Source organism: Dendropsophus ebraccatus, chromosome 2 (assembly GCF_027789765.1).
Source record: "Dendropsophus ebraccatus isolate aDenEbr1 chromosome 2, aDenEbr1.pat, whole genome shotgun sequence".
NCBI lineage: Eukaryota > Metazoa > Chordata > Amphibia > Anura > Hylidae > Dendropsophus > Dendropsophus ebraccatus.
Genome location: NC_091455.1, coordinates 143,274,551 through 143,298,836, shown reverse-complemented (window position 1 = coordinate 143,298,836; position 24,286 = coordinate 143,274,551). Strand labels below are relative to the sequence as shown.

The window sequence follows — 24,286 nt, the reverse complement described above, 5'->3', positions numbered from 1 at the left end:
GTTGCACATCTATTTTGCATTCTTTTTGCCAGTAGTACACACACATGGACTTCCTTACCTCCTTACTTCTTCTGCACAGCACATTTTTCTCTCTGCTATGCCATTGTGCTAGTAAAAGTGCACTGAATAGGCTATGCTGTGCTTGTGGATGGTTTATACACTACACTACACTACTTGAGATGGTAACTAGGAGGATAAAGCTGTTGCTTATACAGCTATATCAGTAGCAATGAAACAGCAACAGCATAGTAAGGCAGGGCTTACACCTGAGCTTTATGGGTTGTGAGAAGTGAGAGGAAAGCCTTGATTTACCTTTTGGAAAAAGTATTGTCTTTAGCAGGCAGACTGGCTTAGATTGCAGAAACACACTCCAGAAGCTCTCAGGTTCTCTCTTTTTGAGGCAGCTAGTCGCCTAACAGTGTTTTTTTTCTCAGGTAAGGAGGATTTCAACTCTATATCCAGTCATTGTGAAGTTTCAGCACTGACCCTCAATGACAGAGATAATGACCGACCAAAACATTTACATGCCTGTGTTACTGCACATCAAAAGTTTTTTAAAGTGATAGTAACATGTCAGTTGGAAACTAACCTTTTTACGAATTTTGCACAAGGGAATACATGAAATTTTGGAATTTATGTTAAAATGCCTCTTTCTCCTCTTATCATGCTCTCTTCCTTTTCTCCACACTCTCATTAACTCATGAGTCACTCTGAAAAATTGACAAAAGTTTATCTCCAAGACCAAATAGACTATGAGCTAAGTGAAATATGACCAACACACTTTCTCCCTAAATGTCACCAATAAAGATATAAGAGGTAAGAGATGGTGACATCACTCAGGGAACGGTGCTATAGCTCAGAAAAAATGTGTTGTGTCTGATGATGTGTGTGATCATGTGTTGTCTTTGGAGAGAGGGAGGAATCGGGTAGTTAGAGACCAAACCACACTGAAAATAGAAGAACTACACAGCTTCCTGGGGATGGTCACAAAAAAATGCCAGTACTATTAGTTATAACACAATATTAGTAAGGTACGTATATTTCTTAGGCAGAGGGTTTTATTTAAATACAATTTTCTGATACTGAAATACCATTCTAAATGTATGGCTCGGTTCACACATAGTTTTTTGGTTATTACTTGGTCAGTTTTGCTCAATATTTCTAGGCAAGACCAGAAGTGGATCTAAAACTCAGAAAATATGTAAATCTTTAAATTATAGTTTTTCTGTGTCATTTCCATCCCTTGTTTTGGCTACCAAATAATGAACAAAATATATGTGTTATCCCAGCCTATAAGAAAGCCACTGCCACTCCCTGCTCCTCTCTTTTTGGATCAATGTAAGTTGTATTCTGTGGAGTCCAATGCAACTGTGGCCTGTCCTATTCCCAGAATGGCGGATGCTTTTCTTGTGTGTATTGTATGCATAATGTACACTAATATGGTGCAGACCATAAATTCTATTCTTTGTTAACAATGTAATGTGTACATGTAAATAGCAGGTTGATTTTGTATGTCAGAGAAGAAGCAAGGGATAGATTTTTCAATGATATTTGAGAGGATTTTTAGGTTTATGTTAATTTATGCCCCAAGTTTGCAGCTAGAGGTGATAAATTTAAGCATATGTCAATAGGTTGTTTTCCGAGAATTAGTCATTGATCATTGTGCAACAGTAATCAATGTACCAACCAGTATATCATCAGGCCTTTCTTTCGCCAATCGAAAATACATTATATATTTCATTAGTTTAGCATTTTAAATTTTCATTTCAGCCATGTGATCTGCCATTCTGCTGCACATTGAAGACACTTGACCTTCTTGTATTTTGCTATATCTCTGTTTGTGTTCATGTCTCTGATTAAAACTTTGCCTAAGGGATTTGATGCTCTTTTATGTTTTTATTTTTAACCCTATATTCTGTTTCCTCGTAAGCACAAAACCTATTTAGACAAGCAACTCTTGAAGGAAGCCAGATATTGAAACTTCTGAATATGTTATAGTAACTGCTATAAAATATATTAATTGCCATAACAGGATTTAGGATTCAGGAAAACACAGTGCCCTGATGATTTGGATTTCAATTACTGTCCCATTTTTTAAAGTGGTTTTCCAAGATTAATGACATAGTTCAAAAAACATCCTGCTGTATTGCCAAAGCCTAGCTCAACCTCCCCATATACTTGTTTCTCCTCGATCAGCTTTTCCTGCTATGGTACAGCTTTATTTACATTTTGGCTGTTTGTTTACAAACAGCTCTGGCCAGGGGCGTAGCTAATGTCTCCTGGGCCCTGGTGCGAGAGGCCAACTTGGCCCCCCCCCCCTCCTTTCACGACCAAGTGATGCTATTGGTGTGTGTGTGTATATATATATATATATATATATATATATATATATATATATATATACACACCAAGACAGATATTACCAATAACACCAGCATATTGGAAGAGAAAGTATTATCACCGTACATATTACCGCCATACTGTTACCGACCAAATCCTGTATACTGAGACCAATATTACCAGTAATACCAGTATATAGGAAGGAAACATTACCGCCACACCACAACCACTACCATCACCACCATATTGTTACTGACCAAATCCAGTATACTAAATCACCTCATCCAGTCATATAGAGGTGGCCCCAGCTCTACACAGGTTCTATACACCATATACATTACAGTGCAGTTATATCAGGTGACTCACAGGAGACGTCTTCTCTGATCGGAGTTCTTTCCTTTTCATCTTCTCCATCCGTCCTGGGCCGTTATGAGAACTTGTCCGAGCCACGAATCCACGGAATCTGCCAGACAGACATATTAGTCTCCTCACTCTGACACAATCCTCATCTCTTTACACACTGTACATCTGTATTGGCCCCTTTACACCCTCATTTAGTGGGTAGCCCTGACTCTATGTGACCCCCTAATAATATATGCCCCCCTCTGTGTATTCCCTCTCCCCCTATGTTGCCCCCCCCAAATAGATGGCCCCCCTCCCCCCATGTTGCCCTCCTTATAGCTGGCCCCCTCTCCCCCCACCCTCCCTTATAGATGGCCTCCTCTCCCCCCTCCATATAGATGGCCCCCTCTACCCCCTCCCTTATAGATGGCCTCCTCTCGCCCTCCTTATAGATGGCCCCCTCTACCCCCTCCCTTATAGATGGCCTCCTCTCCCCCCTCCTTATAGATGGCCTCCTCTGCCCCCTCCTTATAGATGGCCTCCTCTACCCCCTCCCTTATAGATGGCCTCCTCTCCCCCTCCCTTATAGATGGCCCCCTCTCTCCTCACCCTCCCTTATGGATGGTCCCCTCTCCCCCCACCCTCCCTTATAGATGGCCCCCTCTCCCCCACCCTCCCTTATAGATGGTCCCCTTCCCCCCTTCCTTATAGATGGTCCCCTTTCCCCCTCCCTTATAGATGGTCCCTCTTTCCCCCCCACCCTCATAGATGGCCCCTCTTCCCCCCCACCCTCATAGATGGTCCCCTCCTTCCCCCCACCCTCATAGATGGTCCCCTTTCCCCCCACCCTCATAGATGCCCCCCTTTCCCCCCACCCTCATAGATGCCCCCCTCTTCCCCCCACCCTCATAGATGCCCCCCTCTTTCCCCCCACCCTCATAGATGCCCCCCTCTTTCCCCCCACCCTCATAGATGCCCCCTCTTTCCCCCCACCCTGCAGGCTGATGAAAAAACAAAACAAAACTTAACTCACCTGACAACGCGCTCCCACGTTGATCCTCACTCCTCCTGGTCTGTCCCCGGCTGCTGCGCGGCTGCCGGTGGTGTCGCGTCTTATCCCCGGCAGCGCGCGCATCCCAGAGCTCCCTGCGCGCAAGTCAGGGCCCAAGGCGCGCAGGGAGCTCTGGGATGCGCGCGCTGCCGGGGATAAGACATGACACCCCCGGCAGCCGCACAGCAGCCGGGGGAAGACGGAGCCGGACTCTTGTGACCGCAAGCAAAACAATGCTTGCGGTCACAAGAGTGATTGATCGGGAGGGCCTCGCGGGTCCCCCTTCGTGGCGGGCCCGGTTGCGGCGGCGACCGCGGTAGCTACGCCACTGTCTCTGGCTGTTTCCTTACAGAGCACACCTAGTGGGCAGAGGTGGAACAGTGTATAAAGAGTATAGCCAGATATGCCCCTGCAGCCAGTTCCCAGCCCCCCTTGTAGCTAGATATGCCCATGCAGCCAGTCTCCCCCTGTAGCCAGATATGCCCCTGCAGACGCTTCTCTCTCCCTGTCACACCGGTCCCTTCTGTTTGCCACTGTTCTAAGCTCCACAGCTGGAGACAGGCAGTAGAGACAGGGGTGAGAGGGAGAGCGGGGGGAGGAGGGTCTATGCCGCTAACAAATGCTGTCCTGGTGGGTAGGGGACAATATACTTACCTGTCCCAGGAAATTGCCGGTGCGGTGATCCATCGCCTTGCGATCTTCTTTCTGTGAGCCCCAATACCGCATCTTCTCTTCGTTCGGGTACAGTGATGTGACATCACTCTACCCTTACTGCGCCTGTGGCCAACTCTCTTTCTTATTGGCAGCAGAGTATCTGGGTTCAGTGCTCTGATGCCAATGAGAAGAAGGAGAGCCAGGCACAGGTGTAGTAAGGATACGGTGACGTTACCGCACTGGAAGGAAAGAGCATAAGGTATGTCACAGGAAGTAAGAAGATTGGCGGCCGGAGGATTACGTGGCAGGACCAGCGATCTCCCTGGGCAGCCAACTAAGGACAGGAAAGCATGTTAGGAAAGAATTAACCTTGGTCACTCCTTTCCATAGCTAATTTATTGATTTCCCCCCCAGAATATCCCTTTAACCATGATTCCTCTAAAATGCAGACGTTTACATCAATGAACAGAGGGAGCCTTTCAGTGTTTCCTGCTGTCCGTGGTTCGGGCAGCATGAAACCATTAATCAGGTTTAGGACCTGATTTAGGCATAAGACATTTTCTGATTAAAATTTCTAAAGCATTTCAGTTTTCTACATGGTCCAAATAAGATTCAGCTTAGAAAAGAAAGGTTAAAGTGGCAAGGAAAACATAAATGGAGGCAGTTGACTTACCATTATGACTGAAATATATTTTTCATTTACAGCTAGCAATTTATTCATAAAAGTCTTGGATTAATATAAGAGACATATAACATTGTATTATAACTTTAATATTTTAAATTGTATCCTTGTTTAAAAGTATAATGAACAATAAACTAAATTGACAATATGTTATTTCTACCACAGGTAAGGGTCTATTTACACAGAAAGATTATCTGACAGATTATCTGCCAAAGATTTAAAGCCAAAGCCAGGAATGGATTTTAAAAGAGGAAAAATCTCAGGCTTTCCTTTATGGCCTGATCTCTGTTTATAGTCTGTTTCTGGCTTTGGCTTCAAATCTTTTGCAGATAATCTGTCAGATAATCTTTCTGTGTAAATAGACCCTAACACAGGGATTAAAGTAATTAAAAGAATGAATTGCATAGCTTGCAGGAGAAACTTTTGCTTTTATGCAGAAATGCAATTTTAATATATTTCCCTTAAACTGTTTTCAAAGCAGCTTATAGTCTAAAATGTTATTGTCTTACAGTATATTAGTAACTGCAAAAGCTAATGTTGTGTGCATATGCTTTATCATTGTGATTGTATCTCACTTGAGCTCTGGACCTCAGTCTGGGCTTTTCATAAACTATTTCAAACTTTGAAATGGGCCCCTTCCCCAATTGAGCATGAATATGTACCCGTTACATGTGAAAATTAAGCAAGGACATTCTATTATTTAAAAAAAAACTAATTGCCAGATCTACAGTTACAAATATAAGAATAGTGTTACATACAGCAGTACAGAAATATTACTCCAGACAAAATCCTAGACTGAACCCCATAAGTATCAGATCCCAGACCGGACTCAATATTCATTCAGGCCCTAGAGCAGACTAGATCCCTGAATTGTAAGACTCTCTTCTCTTTGTACTTCTACATTAGTAATGTTTCCCCTTTGTACTAACAAGCTCATTACTAATGTATTATTTGTGACCCCTATTTGTGCCCCAGAAAGGATAAAGAAGAAAACAGCTTACCTAACCTATTCCCATGGCTTTTTGAGCTGCTTCTTCTTTATTTCAGCAGCCCAGTGTAGGGGCTACACCCTCCTGCCATAATCACTAATTAGTGGTTATTCAGCTTACTGTATAGAGCCTATGACTAGGCAGGAGTATACTAAGTGGCTGGGCTCAGCAAACATCTAAACAAGAAGGCCAGCCCTGCCAGGCTAGCGGAAGTGGAGGCAGACACAGACTGAATGACTTTGTACTGATTATTAGATCTCACCCCAACAACCTCCACAGATCTTTACTGATGTATATTGCATGTTGTCCTCAGTGTTGTTGCTGCTTCTTAGGGTGTGCTAAACAAACACAGAGAAGAGCAGAATCTCATCTTCTTGTGTGCTTGCATACAGTGTATGGGAACCATACTAACTGTTAGTCTCAACCTACTAATCCATTTACTAATAATAATTAAAAATAGAGTCTGCAGAAAAAGTCCCGCTACTAGTTATATAATGGTCAGAAATAGTAATATTCATCATGTGCACACTTAAAGGGGTTATCCAGAGCTACAAAAACATGGCCACTTTTCCCCCTCTCTTGTCTCCAGGTCAGGTGCGGTTTGCAATTAAGCTCCATTTACTTCAATGGAACTGAGTTTTAAACCCCACCCAAGACAAGAGAGGGGTAAAAGTGGCCATGTTTTTGTAGCGCTGGATAACCCCTTTAACAGCTTATTCTGAAAGCCAGGTAAGCTTTAAAGTGTCACTGTCGTGAATTTTTTTTTTGCAGAAATCAATAGTCCAGGCGATTTTAAGAAACTTTGTAATTGGGTTTATTATCCGAAAAATGCATTTTTATCATGAAAAAGCAGTTTGAAGCTCTCCCCCCTGTCTTCATTGTTCTCCTATGGAGAGAGCTAAAGAAAAGACCAAAACAGGACAACAAAGAGTTAATCTACAAATCCCTCACGGGATATCTCTACTGACCATCACCAGTGACCTGTCTGAGCTCGGATTACAGCTGTCACCCAGCTCCGTGCCTGTAATCCTCTGTTATCTGCTTTCTGCTGCCGGCTAACTCCCTCCTTCCTCCTCCCCCCTCCCCTCTCCCTAGAACAGACAGGGTACGTCTCCTGCAACAAGTCACAATTTTCAGATTTTTCAGAGTGGATGAAAAAGAGGAAGGAGGGGGGGACCTGGGAAAAGGCTTTTTACATGCAGATAATGGCAGATTTGGCTAATAAACCCAATTACAAAGTTTCTTAAAATCGCCTGGACTATTGATTTCTGCAAAAAAAAAAAATACGACAGTGACTCTTTAACCTCAGTCCAGTAGGATTTTTGGGCAGTAGAGAAATGTGACCGAAGGAGCCCACTTATCTACAGTTTCTCCTACACCCAGTCAGTATTTCACAATAAAATCTCTATAGCTGCATTTGAGTTAAATACCAGGTGTACATTATTTTCTAAAAAGGAGCAGGGTCACTGAGTGTTGGAGTACCATGACGAATGAACAATGCACACCCATTAAACAAAAAAGACCACTGAAGTCTTTCACAGGCATCAATATCTTATTATTTTATACATTTCCATGTCTTGCATATTAAATGTATTTTTTATTCCTGTTTTTTACTAGGATGTATTTTAATAGTATCCATGGTGGAACAACTTGCTCAAATACATAATAGTTCGGCAGAGAAAGCAATGGAGTTCCTGTGTTCTTTCTTGCCTGGTAAGCAATGTTTTAGGCCCAAAGTATATTTCGTTAAGAGTTAAGAAATATTCTGGGTCATAGGGTCCCAACCTCACAATAGGTGGAGTGCTCTGTTGAACATCCTTGAGCATGCTATAAATGTCTTTGGTCAAAATACCCCTTTAATATCATAGCTAAATGCTGAATCTGAGCTTAAACAGGAAGGATTATCAGACTTGTATAAAGTAAAACTGGTTTAGTTGCCCCTAACAACCAATCAGATTCCATATTTCATTTTCTAAAGAATCTGGGAAATAAAAAGTGGAGTTTGGTTGCTACTGGCAACTAAGCCAGTTCTACTTTACAGCCCTTTGATAAATTCCCCCTTATAATTTAGTGTATGACCAATGCCTTTTTTTTTTTTTTGCAATTCACAGAGCAAGGAGGTATACGAGGAATCTGTTCCATGATAGCTGAACTCTTTGGACCTGATCTAATCAAGTTGTAAGCTAAATTATTTTATACATCATTTCACAGCATGAAAAGTAGACATTCAGACAACAAGACCAGTCATGGGGTGTATTCCTTCTTATAGGCCTTATGCATATGGCCATAATATGGTTCCATATAATTTATGAGTTTTGCAAGGCATGATAAAGGGGAGCTAGGGTGTCAAACTCGTGGCTCTCCAGCCATTGCAAAATTCCTATTACAATTACATTAATGCCTGGACAGCCAAAGCAAGAATGTAGCTATCCAGGCATTATGGAAATTGTAGTTTTGCAACAGCTGGAGAGCCATAGTGACACCTGTGCCCTAGAGCGTGACACCCCAAATGCTGGTTGCATTAAAGGGATAATCTCTGCCAAGTTTACTCCAGTTTATGCTTGTATAGATACACTATTAGTATCAGCGGTGCTAAGGACTGCAGCATTGAACTAGTATAGTGATTGCAGGTACAGAGCATATATAAACACTGTGGCACTAGCTCGAGCTGCAGTCCCATTAACTGATCAACAGAGGTGCCTGTGGTTGAAACTCCACTCATCTAATATTGATACAACATCCCATCTCATGCATGCTAGGCTTATTATTTGTTACTCTTTATTTTGCTGCACACAAAGACTCTCATTATATGATGTTATTTTACCCACACTATACATACAGTCACATATAAACAAATTTAAAGTCTGCATTTACATTTTTAAAGGTATTTTTTTTATTTCATTTTTTCACAAGGTTAAATCAACGACTGAAAGCAGATGTAATTTGTTATGCAGTAAAGTTGTGTAAAACTGAACCACACAAGCCAGTCTGTCATCTATATGAGAAACCTGCGGTAAGAGCTCACTAAATGTACAGTAATAAAAATAGGAAAAAATACTGAACAGAAATGTGGTTAGTAATTTTTTCTTGGAAAAAAATCAGTGTTAGAACTCACAAATCTCATGTGCTATGAGATATGTTTGCAATGCATAATACTCTTCTCAAGCACCAAGGAATAATCTAAAGAATATTTAGAATTAGCTAGATACTGCTTATTATCTTAGCTGTTTTATAATACATCGGTTTCTTTCTGACTTGTTTACATAAAAGTTTAAAGGAGAAGTCCGGTGAAAATTTTCCATCGTTTTGATGGGAGTTGTAATTTTGCAACAGCTGGAGAGCCAAGGTATCTCTGAACTCAGTAGCGTAATTTGGTGGGGGCAGAGGGGGCGGCCGCTACCAGGCCCACACAGGCAGGGGGCCTACTGAAGATTTCACCAGTTAATGTTGTCCACAAAAGCTATTGCTTTTGCAGAAAGACTTACCAAATGTCTATTGGCTGTAGGTGGCCCCTGGCCAGCCTTACTTGCTCATGGGGGGCCCACATGGCTAGCAAATGATGTGCCTGTTGAAAGAAGAACATACGGTTGAATGTGGCACGGTGTTTAAAAAGGCTCTCCACCCTGCCAATCACTGTTGTGCTCACAAGAAGCCGTTCCCTCCCTTATAGCTGCGAGACATGAGTGATGTCACTCGTGCGCTCACAAAGCAGGGAGAGAGTTGACATCGGAAGACTGCAGCTGCACAGCAGGTAAGTATGGCTTTTGTTTTCTTAGTTATAGAGGAGGAGACCTATGTGGGTGGGTGGGGCTAACTCCTGGGAAGGATGTTATCTATGGGGGTTGGGGTATAGGATGTGCTGCCAAACTGAAAAGGGGGTACCTAATTTGGAGGTACAGTCCACTCAAAGTGGTGGCGGTGGTGATGGGGTCTAAACACTAGGAGGATTACCAGGGAGATTACTGCTGGGGAAGGGGGTGGTTGCATGGGGAATACATACCGTGCGGATTACCTACATGAGAGGGTGCTGGAGGGGATGCCTACATGGCTGATACTACCTTTTGGGGGATTGCCTTATATGAGATAAAGATAGATATGAGATAAAGAAATAGAAGAATGAATGGATGGCTACCGTATTTTCCGGCATATAAGACAATTTGGCGAATAAGACGACCTCCAACTTTTCAAGTAAAAATATAGAGTTTGGGATATACTCGCCATATAAGATTGCTCCTTTTTCAAAACACACCAAATAAAAATTATTTTAAAATATCAGACAGCAGCGAGATCTGAGAGGCAGAGAATGAGGTACAGTAATACCAGTAGGATATAAGGGCGGGCCAGACAGGTGAAAGAGGGGTGTTTTTCTTGGCACAGCGCCACTCTAACATATCTGTTTTCCATACCCCGGATGCCTGTAGCTTGCTCTGCCCTTCATACAGTGATTGGGTAATTGGGTGGGGATGTGGGTGTTTTTTTTAGCTCCCCCCACCGTATGCGGCAACTGCAGATTCTCTAGTCTGGTTCTGAAGTTTTTCAGCACTCGCCTTATAAGATGACACCCTCGTATAAGACAACCCCTGACTTTGGAGAAGATTTTCCTGGGTTAAAAAGTAGTCTTGTATGCAGGAAAATACAGTAATTAGAAAACAGAAACAGCACCATAGCTGCCTCTATGTTGTGTGTGGTATTACAACTTAGTTCCATTCTCTTTTAGTGGAACTGAGCTGCACTACCACACTCAAACTTTGGAGGAGAGTGGCGCTGTTTCTGGAAAAAGACAGCTATGTTTTTGCAATGCTGAATAACCCCTTTAATTTTGACATGGTTATACATGTGAAATATACAAAGTCTTTTCCAATGTTCTCAATCCCTGTTCACTATGAGTATTATAGCAAAATATACCCTTTATTGTTCAAAAAGCAGTGTCATCTGCTGAGGTTCCCTATGGGTAACATAATCAGTTGGGGGTCAACTGAGACTAACTTGTCCCCCCTAGGCTGAACCCCTAGCTACGCCCCTGCCTGAACTACATCCTGGTGTCAGATGTCAGACATGTGACCTAATAGCTGGGTTCTGACTTTTTATCTGTCATCTTTCCTGTTTTGCAGCACTGTTCTGAGGGTCCTATTACACAAAGCAATTTTTAACATTTAACGACTAACAATAACCTATCGCAAACGAGATTGTTTATCGTTAACCTAAAATCGTTCACCATATTACACAGAACAATGGTCTTTAGAAACGATCGTTACTACGATCGTTATTGCGATCGTTACTATGATTGTTTATTCCTTCTGATCCCAGGAAAGCAATGAACAATGTGCATTTACACTGAAGGATTAGTGAAAAAATGCGGAACTTGCGCGAACGAAAGTGGAATTACAGCGAACGATTAGCAAACAATTACCGATAATTTTAGGTTTAGATCTAAATCAACTATCAACGACATACGAATGATTTTTCAATCGTTGCCTGCAATTACACAGAACAATTATCGTTTAAATTTGATTTTTTTGCACGATAATCATCCCGTGTAATGCTGCGTTTACACAAAGCGATAATTTGCCCAATCGATCATTTAACGATTTTAAAGCAGGTTTTTATAATGTTCAGCCCATCTTCCACATAGGGTGAAAACAGTCTTTGAAAGACTGTTTACACGAAGCAATCTGCGATTTTTTAGCGAATGCCGAAAAACGATTTGGGAACATGTTAAAAGATCAAAATGAACGATTTCTCGCTCGTTTGCTGTGTTTACACAGAACGATTATCGCTCAAATGCGATCGTTATTGTGAAAATTCGAAAGACAAATGTTCCACGTAAACGCACCATAATAGGGCCCTTAGTCTCGAGAGGAGATGTTTAAGGGGAGATATTAATCATATCTACCCTTAAACGTCTCTTCTCAAAGGCCTCTACAAGAAATTTGGGGAAAAGATGTTCCAGCTAAAACCCCCTCAAAAGACAAGGGGGCAGTTCCGGCTTTAGGGTAGATGGCACCCTGTGCAAAATATTCTTTTCGCGACCCCCCCCCCCCCCCCAGGCTGATTGCCAGCCCATCTCCAGTCTATCTCTTGGAAACAAACTTTGTATATACTGCTAACACAGACACACATACCGTCACATATACACATACAAGTAGGCATATATATACCCTAGACCAGGGGTCCCCAAACTTTTTATACAGGGGGCCAGTTCACTGTCCCTCAAAGCGGTGAAGGGCCAGACTATATGCTGCTGCTATTGTTCTGAGTAGTTGTTGTTCTACCACAGCCACATAGGAGCATGCTGGGAGTTGTTGTTCTACCACAGCCATATAGGAGCCTCCTGGGAGTTGTTTTTGTCCTACCACAGCCACACAGGAGCATGCTGGGAGTAGTTGTTGTTCTACCTCAGCCACACAGGAGCATGCTCAGAGTAGTTGTTGTCGTACCACAGCTACACAGGAGCATGCTGGGAGTTGTTGTTACTCTACCACAGCCACACAGAAGCATGCTGAGAGGAGTTGTTTCACCACAGCCACACAGGAGCATGCTGGGAGTTGTTGTTGTCCTACCACAGCCACACAGGAGCATGCTGGGATTTGTTGTCTTACCACAGCAACATAGGAGTATGCTGGGAGTTGTTGTCCTACCTCAGCCACACAGAACACTAACACACACGTGCTCCACTAACACACAGACAGATATGTACAGGAGGAGGTACAGCGAAGGATCACACTGCTGATCTGTCTCTGTCCGGAGGGGGTGAGGGTTAGGGGCAGCTGTGAGCTGGGAGACACTGTGGGGGGCGGGGGATAGGGCTGCAGTCACATGTCGGGGGAAAAGAGCTTTCTCCCTGCTGTCATTCAGCAAGGCTTCTGTGCCGAGACGGGGGCCGGATATATGGGCTCAGGGGGCCGCAGGTGGCGCTGCAAGGGAGCACTACCTCCACCTGGAGAAAAAGTTCAATCTCCGGAGGCAAAAAGCCTTCTTTATTAGAGATGAGCGAGTAGATATTTGACTGATTAGTACACTATTTGAAACACTCGTTTTCGACCGAGTATTCAATCAAACATGCAGTAAAAATTTGATTCCCCTCCCACCTTCCCTGGTGTTTATTTTTAACCAATAACCATGCAGGGGGGGTGGGACAGGCACTAGAAGCACATAATAAGAAAAAAAAAACATCTACATTCATTGGCTGGCTAAACCATGTGACCTTCACATTAATAGAATAGTGGATTTGACATTCAGTATCAGATGCTACTTGGAGCTAGACGGGGAGACAGTGTATAGTAGGAGCAGTTAGGTGTTAGGTGATTTTAGGCAGAAGGGATCCCCAAAAGCCCTTGTTAGAGCTAAAATTATAGATAGCAAAGATTAATCACACTTTTATGCAACTATTAAACCGTCTAGCAGCACATCAGTGTGTTCCAGGCTGGCGGCTGGAGTGCACTGTGAGAAATAGGCTGCAGTGTATCTACTTTTCTACTTTACATAGATTTTATTGTGTTTGGAGTTTATTGTTGAGAGGCTGTGATAGTGGCATAATGATGCGACTTTGGCGTGTTAGATGCACCCAGGCTTGCTTCCCCTGCTGTCCCAGTTGTATTCCAGAGGTGTTTGCTTCAAGTGTCATTGTGGAATTGGTGACCTCCAAGCTGTTGAATATTGATTTCCAATAAACAAGCATTTTTTTTCCCCTTGACTTTAATGGGATTCGATATTTGATTAAATAGTATCGTGGTCTACTCGACTCGATATTCGAAAATTCGAATATTTCACTAATTGCTGATCTCTATTCTTTACCATGAGAACAGTGACTCTGTGGAAGAGTGACCCTAGGATCTGGTCACATCAAAAACAGTGAAGGGCTTTAAGCCATAGCTGCTATGGGAGTTCAGAGGGAGGTCGCGTGGCGACCCCGATCTTAACTGCCGCAATCCTGGGTGCTATATGTAGCCCGGGACTACGGCTCTTAGCGGGCATGGTCAAATTGCCATACCCGCTAATTAAGTACTTAGATGCAGCTGTTAAAGTTGACAGCTGCATCTAAGTACTTGTTGTGCCCCATACCTGGTGGTCTAGTGGGCGATCCCTGCATGTGTCCCCGGCCGAGGTCTGCGCCGTAATGGCGCTGATCCCGGCTCGGCAATCTATTGCTTTCAGCTGCAATAGATGACTGATCTCATTGATCTATGCAGTATAACTATACTGCATAGATGTTTTTCTATTAATACAAAAGCCCCCTCCCCTAATAAAAGTTTGAATCACCCCCCTTTCCCATTTTATAAATAAAAATAATAAAAAAAAAACATGTTTGGTATTGCCGCGTGCGTAATCGCCTCATCTATTAAATTATCGCAATCCCGATCTCGCATGGTAAACGGCGCAATCGTAAAAAAAATCCAAAGAGCAAAATGGCACATTTTTGGTCAAATCAAATCTTGAAAAATTGTAATAAAAAGCGATCAAAAAGCCGCATATGCGCAGTCAAGGTACCAATAGAAAGAACACATCATGGGGCAAAAAACTTACACCTCACACAGTCCCATAGGCCAAAGGATAAAAGTGCTATAAGCATAGGAATAGAGCGATTTTAAGGAACATATATTTTTTTAAAAGGTTTTAATTTTATTAAAAGCCATCAAATAAAATAAAAGTTAAACATTACATATCGTTGTAATCGTAACAACTTGAGGAACATGTATAACAATTCTGTTTTACCGTAGGGTGAACAGCAAAAAAACTAAAAAATTGTGTGTTTTCTTCAATTTCACCACACATATAATTTTTTTTCTGATTTCACTGCATATTTTAGGCGAAAATTACATCTGTCATTGCAAAGTACAATTAGTGGCGCAAAAATTAAGGGCTCATCTGGGTTTCTAGGACGAAAAGTGCACGCGCTATTGTCTTATGAACACAAGGAGGAAAAAACGACAGCGCAAAAATAAAAACTGGCTGGCTGCTATCATATGCATTCTGTGATAGACGGAAACACTAATGCCATCATTCACGACCACAGAGAATATTTGATGTTAGCCAGCACCAGATGGAATTGGGTCAACTCTCTCTGTTATGCTACATGGATGAGTGGCAACATCGGTAGCTTTAATGTGACCTGTAACATGCTAAGTGGCTTTGACAGATTCCCTTCAGTAATGAATACATCATGTCTCAAACAAATATATTTCAAGCATAGTTAATTTGTTTGAAAGTGTGTCAACAAGAAAAAACAACAAACCCTGTTTCACGATTCAAACTAATTGATCGCTCGGTTTAATTGATTATAATTTAATCTAAAATGATATAACTGCAGTTTTAACTAAATTTTAATAAAACTGAAATACCAAATACTGATCGTACAGTATAATAACAATATTATTGCTCCAGTCTGGAGAATATAACTTACTGTAACTACCATCAACGACATTCATGTTGGAGGTCAGAGTACTATTGATCGGGATGTGTCACAAAACAGAGCCCCTTAATAAAGAGCATCTCTAATATATAAATTATTATACTATACACTCCACCTCACCAGGGTTGACTGTATTAATTCACAGCGCTCATGAGACAATGTATAGTTTGCTGCTGTGATGCTAGTGGGAGGCTCCCATAACTCCCACTACCAATGATGACTATTTATTAGTATGTATTGAGCGCATCAATACAAGCTATGGGTGTGTAGTATGTATGTGTTAATAGTGGAGTAACTAAATCTAAATGAAGAAACTCATAGGGCTTACTCATTCAGGTGTATAAATTACCAAAGTGGTTGTCCATTTTAGTTTCAACCTTTAGGTTTCAAAAAGGGAGTCTCTTCGGCTTGTGCTGTGAGCAAGCTCCAGCCTTAGAACATTACAGCTGGTAGTAGCTGTGCCATCGACTGGGGTATGCTCTCAGTGCACACCAAGCAGACTCAGTTTTTGAAACATAAAGGTGAAACTAAATGTACTTTATTATGCAATTTAGTGGCTGCTATTTCCCTGGAATTCAGGGTACTCTTCAAGTTAGTGCCATTGATATCGTCTATCTGGACTTCATCAAAGCCTTTGATACAGTTCCCCATAAATCGCTGATAGAGAAGTTAGAAACAATTGGACTTAATCCCTGGATAGTTCAGTGGATTTGTTGTTGGCTTAAGGATAGATAGCAGAGGGTTGTTGGTAATGGTGTATATTCCGAGCAGAGACTGGTTACATGTGGTGGCCACAAGGCTCTGTTCTGGGTGCTATTCTTTTATATGTTTGTATGTGACATAGAAGAAGGTTTGGTAAGTAAGCTTTGTCTGTTTGCTGATGACACAAAAGTGTGCAATAGGGTTGATATTCCTGGAGGTGTCAGTAATATGGAAAATGATTTAGTTTTGCTAGAAAAGAAACAATAGAAACTGAAGTTAAATTTTCCAAATGTAAAATAATGCACTTGGAGAGGAGGAATCCTCTATCCGAGTATCATATCAGCAGTTCTGTGTTGGCAAAGACTTCAGAAGAGAAGGATTTAGGGGTAGTGATTTCTGACAGCCTTAAAATGAGTCACCAGTGCAACCAGGCGGTGGGGAAAGCAAATCGTATGCTGGGGTGTATAGCTAGAGGTATAACCAGTAGGAGGAGGGAGATTGTGATCCCACTGTATAGAGCTCTAGTGAGACCACATCTGGAATACTGTGTCCAGTTCTGGAGACCTCACCTACCAAAAGATATTGATAAAATAGAACAGGTCCAAAGACGAGCTACAAAAATGGTGGTGGGTGTGAGGCATAAACCATATCAGGAAAGACTTAAGGATTTGAATCTGTATGTGTATAGTCTGGAGGAAAGAAGGGAAAGGGGGGGCATGGTTGAAACCTTTAAGTATGTTAAAGGACTAAATAGGATCCCGGAGATAAGTATTTTTAGTAAAAAAAAAATGTACTCAAGAACAAGAGGACACAGTGAGAGGTAAGTTGCAGGAAGATCAGATGCAATGTGAGAAAATATTAAGTTACAGAAAGAGTAGTAGATGCTTGGAACAAACTTCCAGCAGATGTGGTTGGTAAATCTACAATAAGAGAATTTAAACCTGCCTGGTATAAACATTTATCCTAAGATAATAAGAAGGGAAATATTAAAAGGGTAGACTAGATGGACCCAGTGGTCTTTTTCTGCTGACAATCTTCTATGTTTTTATAAGCTTGTGTAAGGAGCATTAAAGGGTTTCTGTCAGCACCTGGAGCCAACCCGAGGTGCTGACAGTGTGCATTAGCTCTTGGAGGAGGGGATGCTTCACAATTTCATATCATCCACATAATCGAGTGAGGAGTTATGGTGAGGCACTCATGCCACACTCTAGCAAGCCTCACCACTCCTTCCTCTTTCTCCTTGAATATTCTGTGCTGGACGGACTCCTGCACGTTTGTCCCAGACAGCATGTTCATGCATACACCGATGCTGTCTAAGGCCGTGTGCACCATCCTGACAGTTTGCCAATGATGTCACAGGCCTCTCTTCTCGTCATTGTTCGAACAGGTGCCATAGACCAGTGAGTTCAGCACAAGTGCCTCACCACAGTTCCTCTTTAAAACTTGATTACAGTGGAAGATATGAAATTGTGCAGCAACCCCTCCTCTTAGAGGCAAGGCAAAAGTACCCTGCTAACTAGTAAACTTTAACTTAATGCATTCTGTCAGCACCTCAGGTTGGCTCCAGGGGCTGACAGAGTCGCTTTAATACTGGCCCATCACTGCTGCAAGTAGCTGGCTGAGAGGGGACATCTGGTGTGTCAAGAGGCTAAAGGCCCTATTACACCGTAGTAAGCTATGTTCACACTACGTATATTTCAGTCAGTATAGCAACCAAAACCAGGAGTGGATTAAAAACACAGAAAGGATCTGTTCACACAATGGTGAACTATTGCGGGCGATTGTGAATGTACTTAGCATCATTTTACAGCTGAGAGTGAATGCTGGTAAAGATTTTAGTATATGTGCTATACATATGTAAATCTTAAAATCTATATGATTTATTATGGTTTTTCAATTTGTCTGTAAGAAACCTGGATGTCTGTGATTTATGAATGGGTCGTCGAAAAAAAAGAAAAGTTTAGGTTCGCAATCCTTGACAGTAAGATACATAGTTACATAGTTAATACAGTTGAAAAAAGACCATCAAGTTCAACCAAGGAGGGGATGGATACAGGGAAGGGGGATGGATGATGGGTAGGTTCTATACATATGCATTCAAGTTATTTTGTTCTAATAACTTGTCTAAGCCTGTTTTAACCCCTAGATGACCCCTGTACGTCATGGGTCTCTAAGGAGCTATGAAGAGCGCTCCGGAGCAGAGCATGCTTCATAGCAGGTGAGGGCCAGCTACAGTCAGCAGCCAGGCCCTCACTGTAAATGACATGCTGCATTAATCGTGCAGTGTCATTAACCCCTTAAATGCCACGAATGGCGTAAACGAAAAGAGGGGAAAAAGTGCCAGGATTACCAATTTTTTGTTACATGATATATAAAAAAAAAAATAAAAAGTGATAAAAACGTCCGATCTACACAAATATGGTATTAATAAAAAATTGGGATCAGGGCGCAAAAAAAGGCCCCCCCTATACAGCCCCGTAGGTAAAAAACTAAAATGTTATAAGAGTCCCAATACACAATAAGCCCATTTTATCAATAATTAATTGCAAAAAAAAGATTTCATAAAAAAAAATATAACATTGGAAAATCTGTATAAACCTCCATATGGGTGTGCTCAGACTGACCTATAGATCAATGTTATCATGTCCCTTTTACTGTACAGTGCATTACGTAGACACAGGAAACCCCTAAAAGTTACCATATTGCATTCTTTTTTCCAATTTCACCAATTTATATTTTCATAAATAATATTTTGGGGTTCCGTCATACATGTTATGGTAGAATGAAAGGCACCATTGCAAAGTACAACTACTCCTCTATAAAACAAGCCTCCACATGGCCTTGTAGATAGAAAAATGAAAGTGCTAGTGTTTTTAGAAGGGGAGGAGGAAAAATTGAAAATTGGCGCATTCCATGGGTCATTTTGGACTGGATCCTCAAAGGGTTAAAGCCCTCTATTACGGGGAATGAAGAGCACGCAAGCGCTCACCTGACAGGTCGGCGCTTGCTCGCTTCTCAGTGTTGGGCAATATGGGAATCAGAAATCAATCTTGAATGGATCACTTTGCTCTGTCCTAACATCTGAATGCTAACGGGCCCACGTCATACTGCCCAGTCCTTGATTTGTTGGTGGGGTATATTTTTCTATCAGTACTTGGTGCAGTCAGATACTGCAGTTTGTCTGAAATTGTTCATACAAACTAGGAAGTATTTTTCATTATGTATTTGTTTTGCAAAACTTTGGTAATAGCAACTCAAAATTGGCTTTACACTCGCTGAATAATAATTATTTTTAAAACAGAATATTCGGCTGCAAGTTAAATTTTTAAATTAAAATGTCTTAAGAACAGAGGTTAAGAAAGTTTATTCCGGGGGGGCGTGTCCGGATGCCGCTGGGAGCAGACGTGCTGTGAGGAGCTCCGTCCTGGCCTGACCTGCAGGCGGCAATACACTGACCGGGTCCACTTGTCCTCCTCACCATATGTATCGCAGGGGCTCCCGGAGGAAATCGCAGAAGGCGACAGCTGTGAGTACAGCACTGGCGGGTCCCCTGGACGCTTACCTCCGCTCCGGACGGACTGCGGCCTTGTCCAAGATGGCAACCGGCACCTCCTGTCGCGCCTCACAGAACTCTGCCTGCTCCTCCCCGCCGCCATCCACGGATGATTCCGCGGAGCTGGGTGAGTCCCGGGCAGCCCCGCTGGACACCGGCCGTATACCCACACACCCTAGCCGGTCCTACGCACCTGCACAGCCGCATAATGGCTGCGCCATACACGTGGCGGACGCCATCTTGGAGGGAGATGAGTCAGCGCAAGACTCCATTACACAGGGCCTGAGATCCAGCCCTCCCCACTGCAGTGCCCCGGGGTCCTCATTGCCCAAAACCTCCGCAGTGATACACCCGGCTAAACCCCTCTCTGGCTGGCCTCTCCTAAACCCAGAAGCTGGGCCCCACATACAGCAGCAAGCTGCATTGACCCCACATGGCGCAGCACCTCTCTGGAGCTCCCAATCTATGCAATCTGACAGGGATGCCTCTGAGTGGCTACTGGATCACCCGCTAGGTAAATACCTACAAAACATCCCCACTAAAGAGGACTTTCAATGCCTCATGAGAGAGATGAAAGATGCATTTAAAGGGGAAATAGCAACCCTACGCCAAGACCTGCATAATGTAGGACAAAGAGTTGAAATACTGGAAGACGATCATGACCATACACGAACCTACATAGCTGAGCTGCAAGCTACGGTGACGGCCCAGCATCAAGCCCTAAATGATTGTCAAAGACACTTAGAAGATCTAGATAACAGAGGGCGACGCCACAACATCAGAGTCAGAGGCCTTCCGGAGAGGTCCCAGTCAGAGGATCTACGCCAGGTCCTCCAAGAACTGTTCAATATGATCATAGGCCCTCCAATGGACCGAGTCATACAACTAGACAGGGCCCACAGGGCACTGAAAGCAAGAGATAACAATGGGAGGCCACGAGATGTGATCTGCTGCGTCACTGATTTTGTGACCAAAGAACTGATTATGCAAAAAGCCAGAGACATGAAAGATATCCTGTACGATGGTGCCCATCTCCAACTACTGCCTGACCTCTCATGGGCCACCTTACAGAGACGCAGACTGCTCAAACCCCTGCTGCAAAACCTGAAGGATGCCAATATCTTATACAGATGGGGGTTCCCGTTTAGCTTGAACGCACGACGTAATGGGAAGACAGCGACGCTCCGTAGTGCAGCTGACCTGGAGAAGTTCTGTGGAGACCTTGACATCCCGGTGCCCGATCTCCCTGCCTGGGAACTTCTCCCGCCGCCCCCGCCGCCCCCACCGGCCTGGACTCCTGCGAGAGTGCGACGTAAAAGGGCACCCTCCTCCACGCCGCAAGGGAAACGAACACCGGCCCAGAGACATAGACCTAAAGAATAATCGGACCGGTCCCACCCTGTGGAACCCTTCTTCCTAGCTTGGCTAACATACCTCCTGGACTTCCAGGGACCCTACTACACACGAAATGTTTATACCTTTGCCGCCTTTTCTCAAGAAATTATTTACGATTTTCATTTGCAGGTCAGGCCACGGAGTGTGGCCTCAAGTTCCTTACCAAGTTGTTTAGTCAATACTACCCTTATATTTGGTTACCAGTAGTGACATCCGACTAAATATTCCCCCTACCTGTCCAGGGTCTTAGTGGCTCTGGGGAATCCCTCTAGGGATTTCCTGGTCTAGACGTCATACTAGTCCTCTCAATTTATTCCTTGCTCTGGACAGGAGCTGTCTGTGATAAATGACAGTGTTGACTGTAAGATTGTTTTTGTTAATGTTATGTCTCTTGTCTCCCACTTGTTTAGTACCCTTTCCTAACACTCCCCTTCCCACTGGCTGCCCAGGGACCCAGATATCTACTGCATCAACTCTGCTGGAGCTCGATGGAAATCTTCACTGCTCGTGGGCTCCCGGAGACCCCTCGAGGTCAGGTATGCGGTGGTCTCGTCCCTCAGGTGATCGAGAGAGCTCCCCCTTGCCCCCCTTTCCATGGCGCGCATAATCTCGTTTAATGTGAAGGGTCTTAACAGTAACCAAAAACGCCGCCTCCTTTTGAGAGAGCTGAGGGCCCTAGGGGCTGAGATAGCTTTTATACAGGAGACCCACCATGATAGTACATGTTCCTTCAAATTTGCCGCAGCCAAATATCCCACGGTCTACACATCCACTCATGATAAGAAACGTGCGGGAGTGGCCATTCTTATAGCCAAACAATGCCCCCTCCAGGTCACCTCCTCGTTAATAGACCCTAGGGGACGCTATGTGATCCTTACGGGTACGCTGAGGGGGATCCCGGTGGTCCTCTGTAACCTCTACTGCCCCAACAATAACCAGATATCCTTCCTAACGCAGGTATTTAACAAGGTTTCGTCCGTGGTGGGACCACAGGCAGCCCCACTCCTCCTGATAGGGGGAGATTTTAATGCACTTCTCTCCCCCAGCATGGATAGGATGTCACAGGGCCGGGAGGGGCCCCCCCCGGCACTACTCCAGTTATCCCAGAAATTTAGACAACTAATTAGGAGACATGGCCTATACGATCTCTGGAGAGTGACCCACCCAACTGATAAAGCCTTTACCTTCTACTCTCACCCTCATCTCACACATACACGTATCGACTATTTCTTAGGGAACGTAGTGGCACAACGCATGACGAAACATGCTGATATCACTGGTATTTCCTGGTCGGATCATTCCCCGGTAGCGTTGACCCTACGGGACCACTCTACGCCCCGCAGGGTATGCCACTGGCGCCTTAATGAACTGTTACTAAAAAACCTAACGCATAGGGAATCCCTGCGACAATGCATATCCAGTTACTTCGCTACTAACGAGGGTAGTGTACCTACACATGCCACGCTATGGGACGCCCATAAGGCGGTTCTGCGGGGGCACTGTATCTCTTTGTCCTCTAAACTGAAAAAAGACGCTAACAAACAAGCTGAGGTTCTTGCTGAACGCATTCGTTCCCTGGAAGAGGCACTAGTGACTTCCCCATCGGTGCAGGTCTTGAAACAATTAGTGGCAACCCGTAATGAACTAAAAGACTTAGCTGTCCTCCATGTGGACCGCCTTCTGCGATATACCAAACATACCTATTATGAGAAAGCTAATAAGGCCCATTCTTTGTTGGCAGCCCAACTCCGGGACACTGCGGCCTCAGCAATGCCTTATGCTGTTAAAACTAACACGGGAACCTTGGAATATAACCCGGACCGTATAGCCCTACGCTTTGCGGAGTACTATAGCAAACTATATTCCCTCCCTTCCTCTCTCCCCGACAATCCGCACCTACGCTCCCAAATTCTTTCTTCCTTCTTAGACTCGTGTCACCTGCCCAAATTGCAACCAGCAGACCTCCAGACCCTCAACTCTCCCTTCACTCTAGAGGAATTATCAGAGGTGGTCAAGGACCTACCGCATGGAAAATCCCCTGGCCCGGATGGCCTCCCTTATTCCTACTATAAGACCTTCACGGACATTCTCTCTACACATATGCTGACCTTATACAACGACTTTCTTACGGGAGAACAGATCCCCACGCGAATGCTTGACTCGTATATAACAGTGGTCCCTAAACCCGACAAGGACCCTACAGATTGTGCCAGTTATAGACCAATATCCCTGCTTAATGCAGACCTTAAGATCTTTACAAAACTCTTGGCCAACAGACTGGGGGCGCTCCTGCCGCGGCTCATCGACAAGGACCAGGTGGGCTTTGTGGTTAACCGACAAGCAGGGGACAATACACGGAGGACTATTGACCTCATAGAAGTCCTAAACAAGACTAAGTCCTCAGGCCTCCTGCTCAGTCTTGATGCGGAAAAGGCCTTTGATAGGCTGAGCTGGCCATTCCTGGAGGCGACTTTGGACGCCTTTGGAGTGGAGGGCTCGTTTCTTAAAGCTATTTCTTCCCTGTATTCTACGCCTACTGCTGAAGTTCGGCTGCCTCACGCCCTATCTCCCCGTCTCCAGATAAAAAATGGGACGCGACAGGGGTGCCCCCTCTCCCCTCTTTTGTTTATCTTATGCATAGAGCCTTTAGCAGCTAAGATCAGACTCGATCCAAACGTTCAGGGGGTCCTTGTACGGGATAGGGAGTTCAAGCTATCTTTATTTGCAGACGACATCCTCCTGACATTGCGCAACCCCACTACGTCCCTACCTAACCTTCATACCCTCCTGCACACCTATGGCGAACTGTCAGGCTACAAAATAAACACAACAAAGACAGAGGCTCTCCCTATAAATCTTCCCACAGGGCAGGTGGCCGCCCTTAAATCCTCTTACCCCTACAAATGGAAAGACCATAGTATTAGGTACCTGGGCACTAACATCACCTCAACTTACTCTTCCCTTTTCCGACATAACTTCCCCCCACTCCTACGTGAGGTCACGGCCAAGTTGGCTAAGTGGACTACCCTCCCCCTTTCTCTGCTCGGTCGTATAGCGGCGGTAAAGATGTCCGTCCTTCCGAAGCTCCTTTACCTATGGGAAACCCTACCTGTCCCCAACCCTAAGATGTTTCTGAAGACTTTTCAGAAAATCATAATGGGGTTCATTT

The 24,286-nt window shown here is 43.9% G+C and overlaps 1 protein-coding gene across 2 annotated transcripts in view; it reads left to right on the top strand.

Annotated features, from left to right (window-relative positions):
• The window catches only part of AOAH (acyloxyacyl hydrolase), a 74,184-nt gene that overhangs the window by 5,432 nt on the left and 44,466 nt on the right, over positions 1-24,286 (top strand). For both annotated transcript variants that reach the window (XM_069958424.1, XM_069958425.1), the window contains exons 2-4: positions 7,676-7,771; positions 8,170-8,236; positions 8,972-9,071. In XM_069958424.1, the coding sequence (XP_069814525.1) occupies positions 7,676-7,771; positions 8,170-8,236; positions 8,972-9,071 (263 nt within the window). The remainder of the gene's footprint in view (positions 1-7,675; positions 7,772-8,169; positions 8,237-8,971; positions 9,072-24,286) is intronic.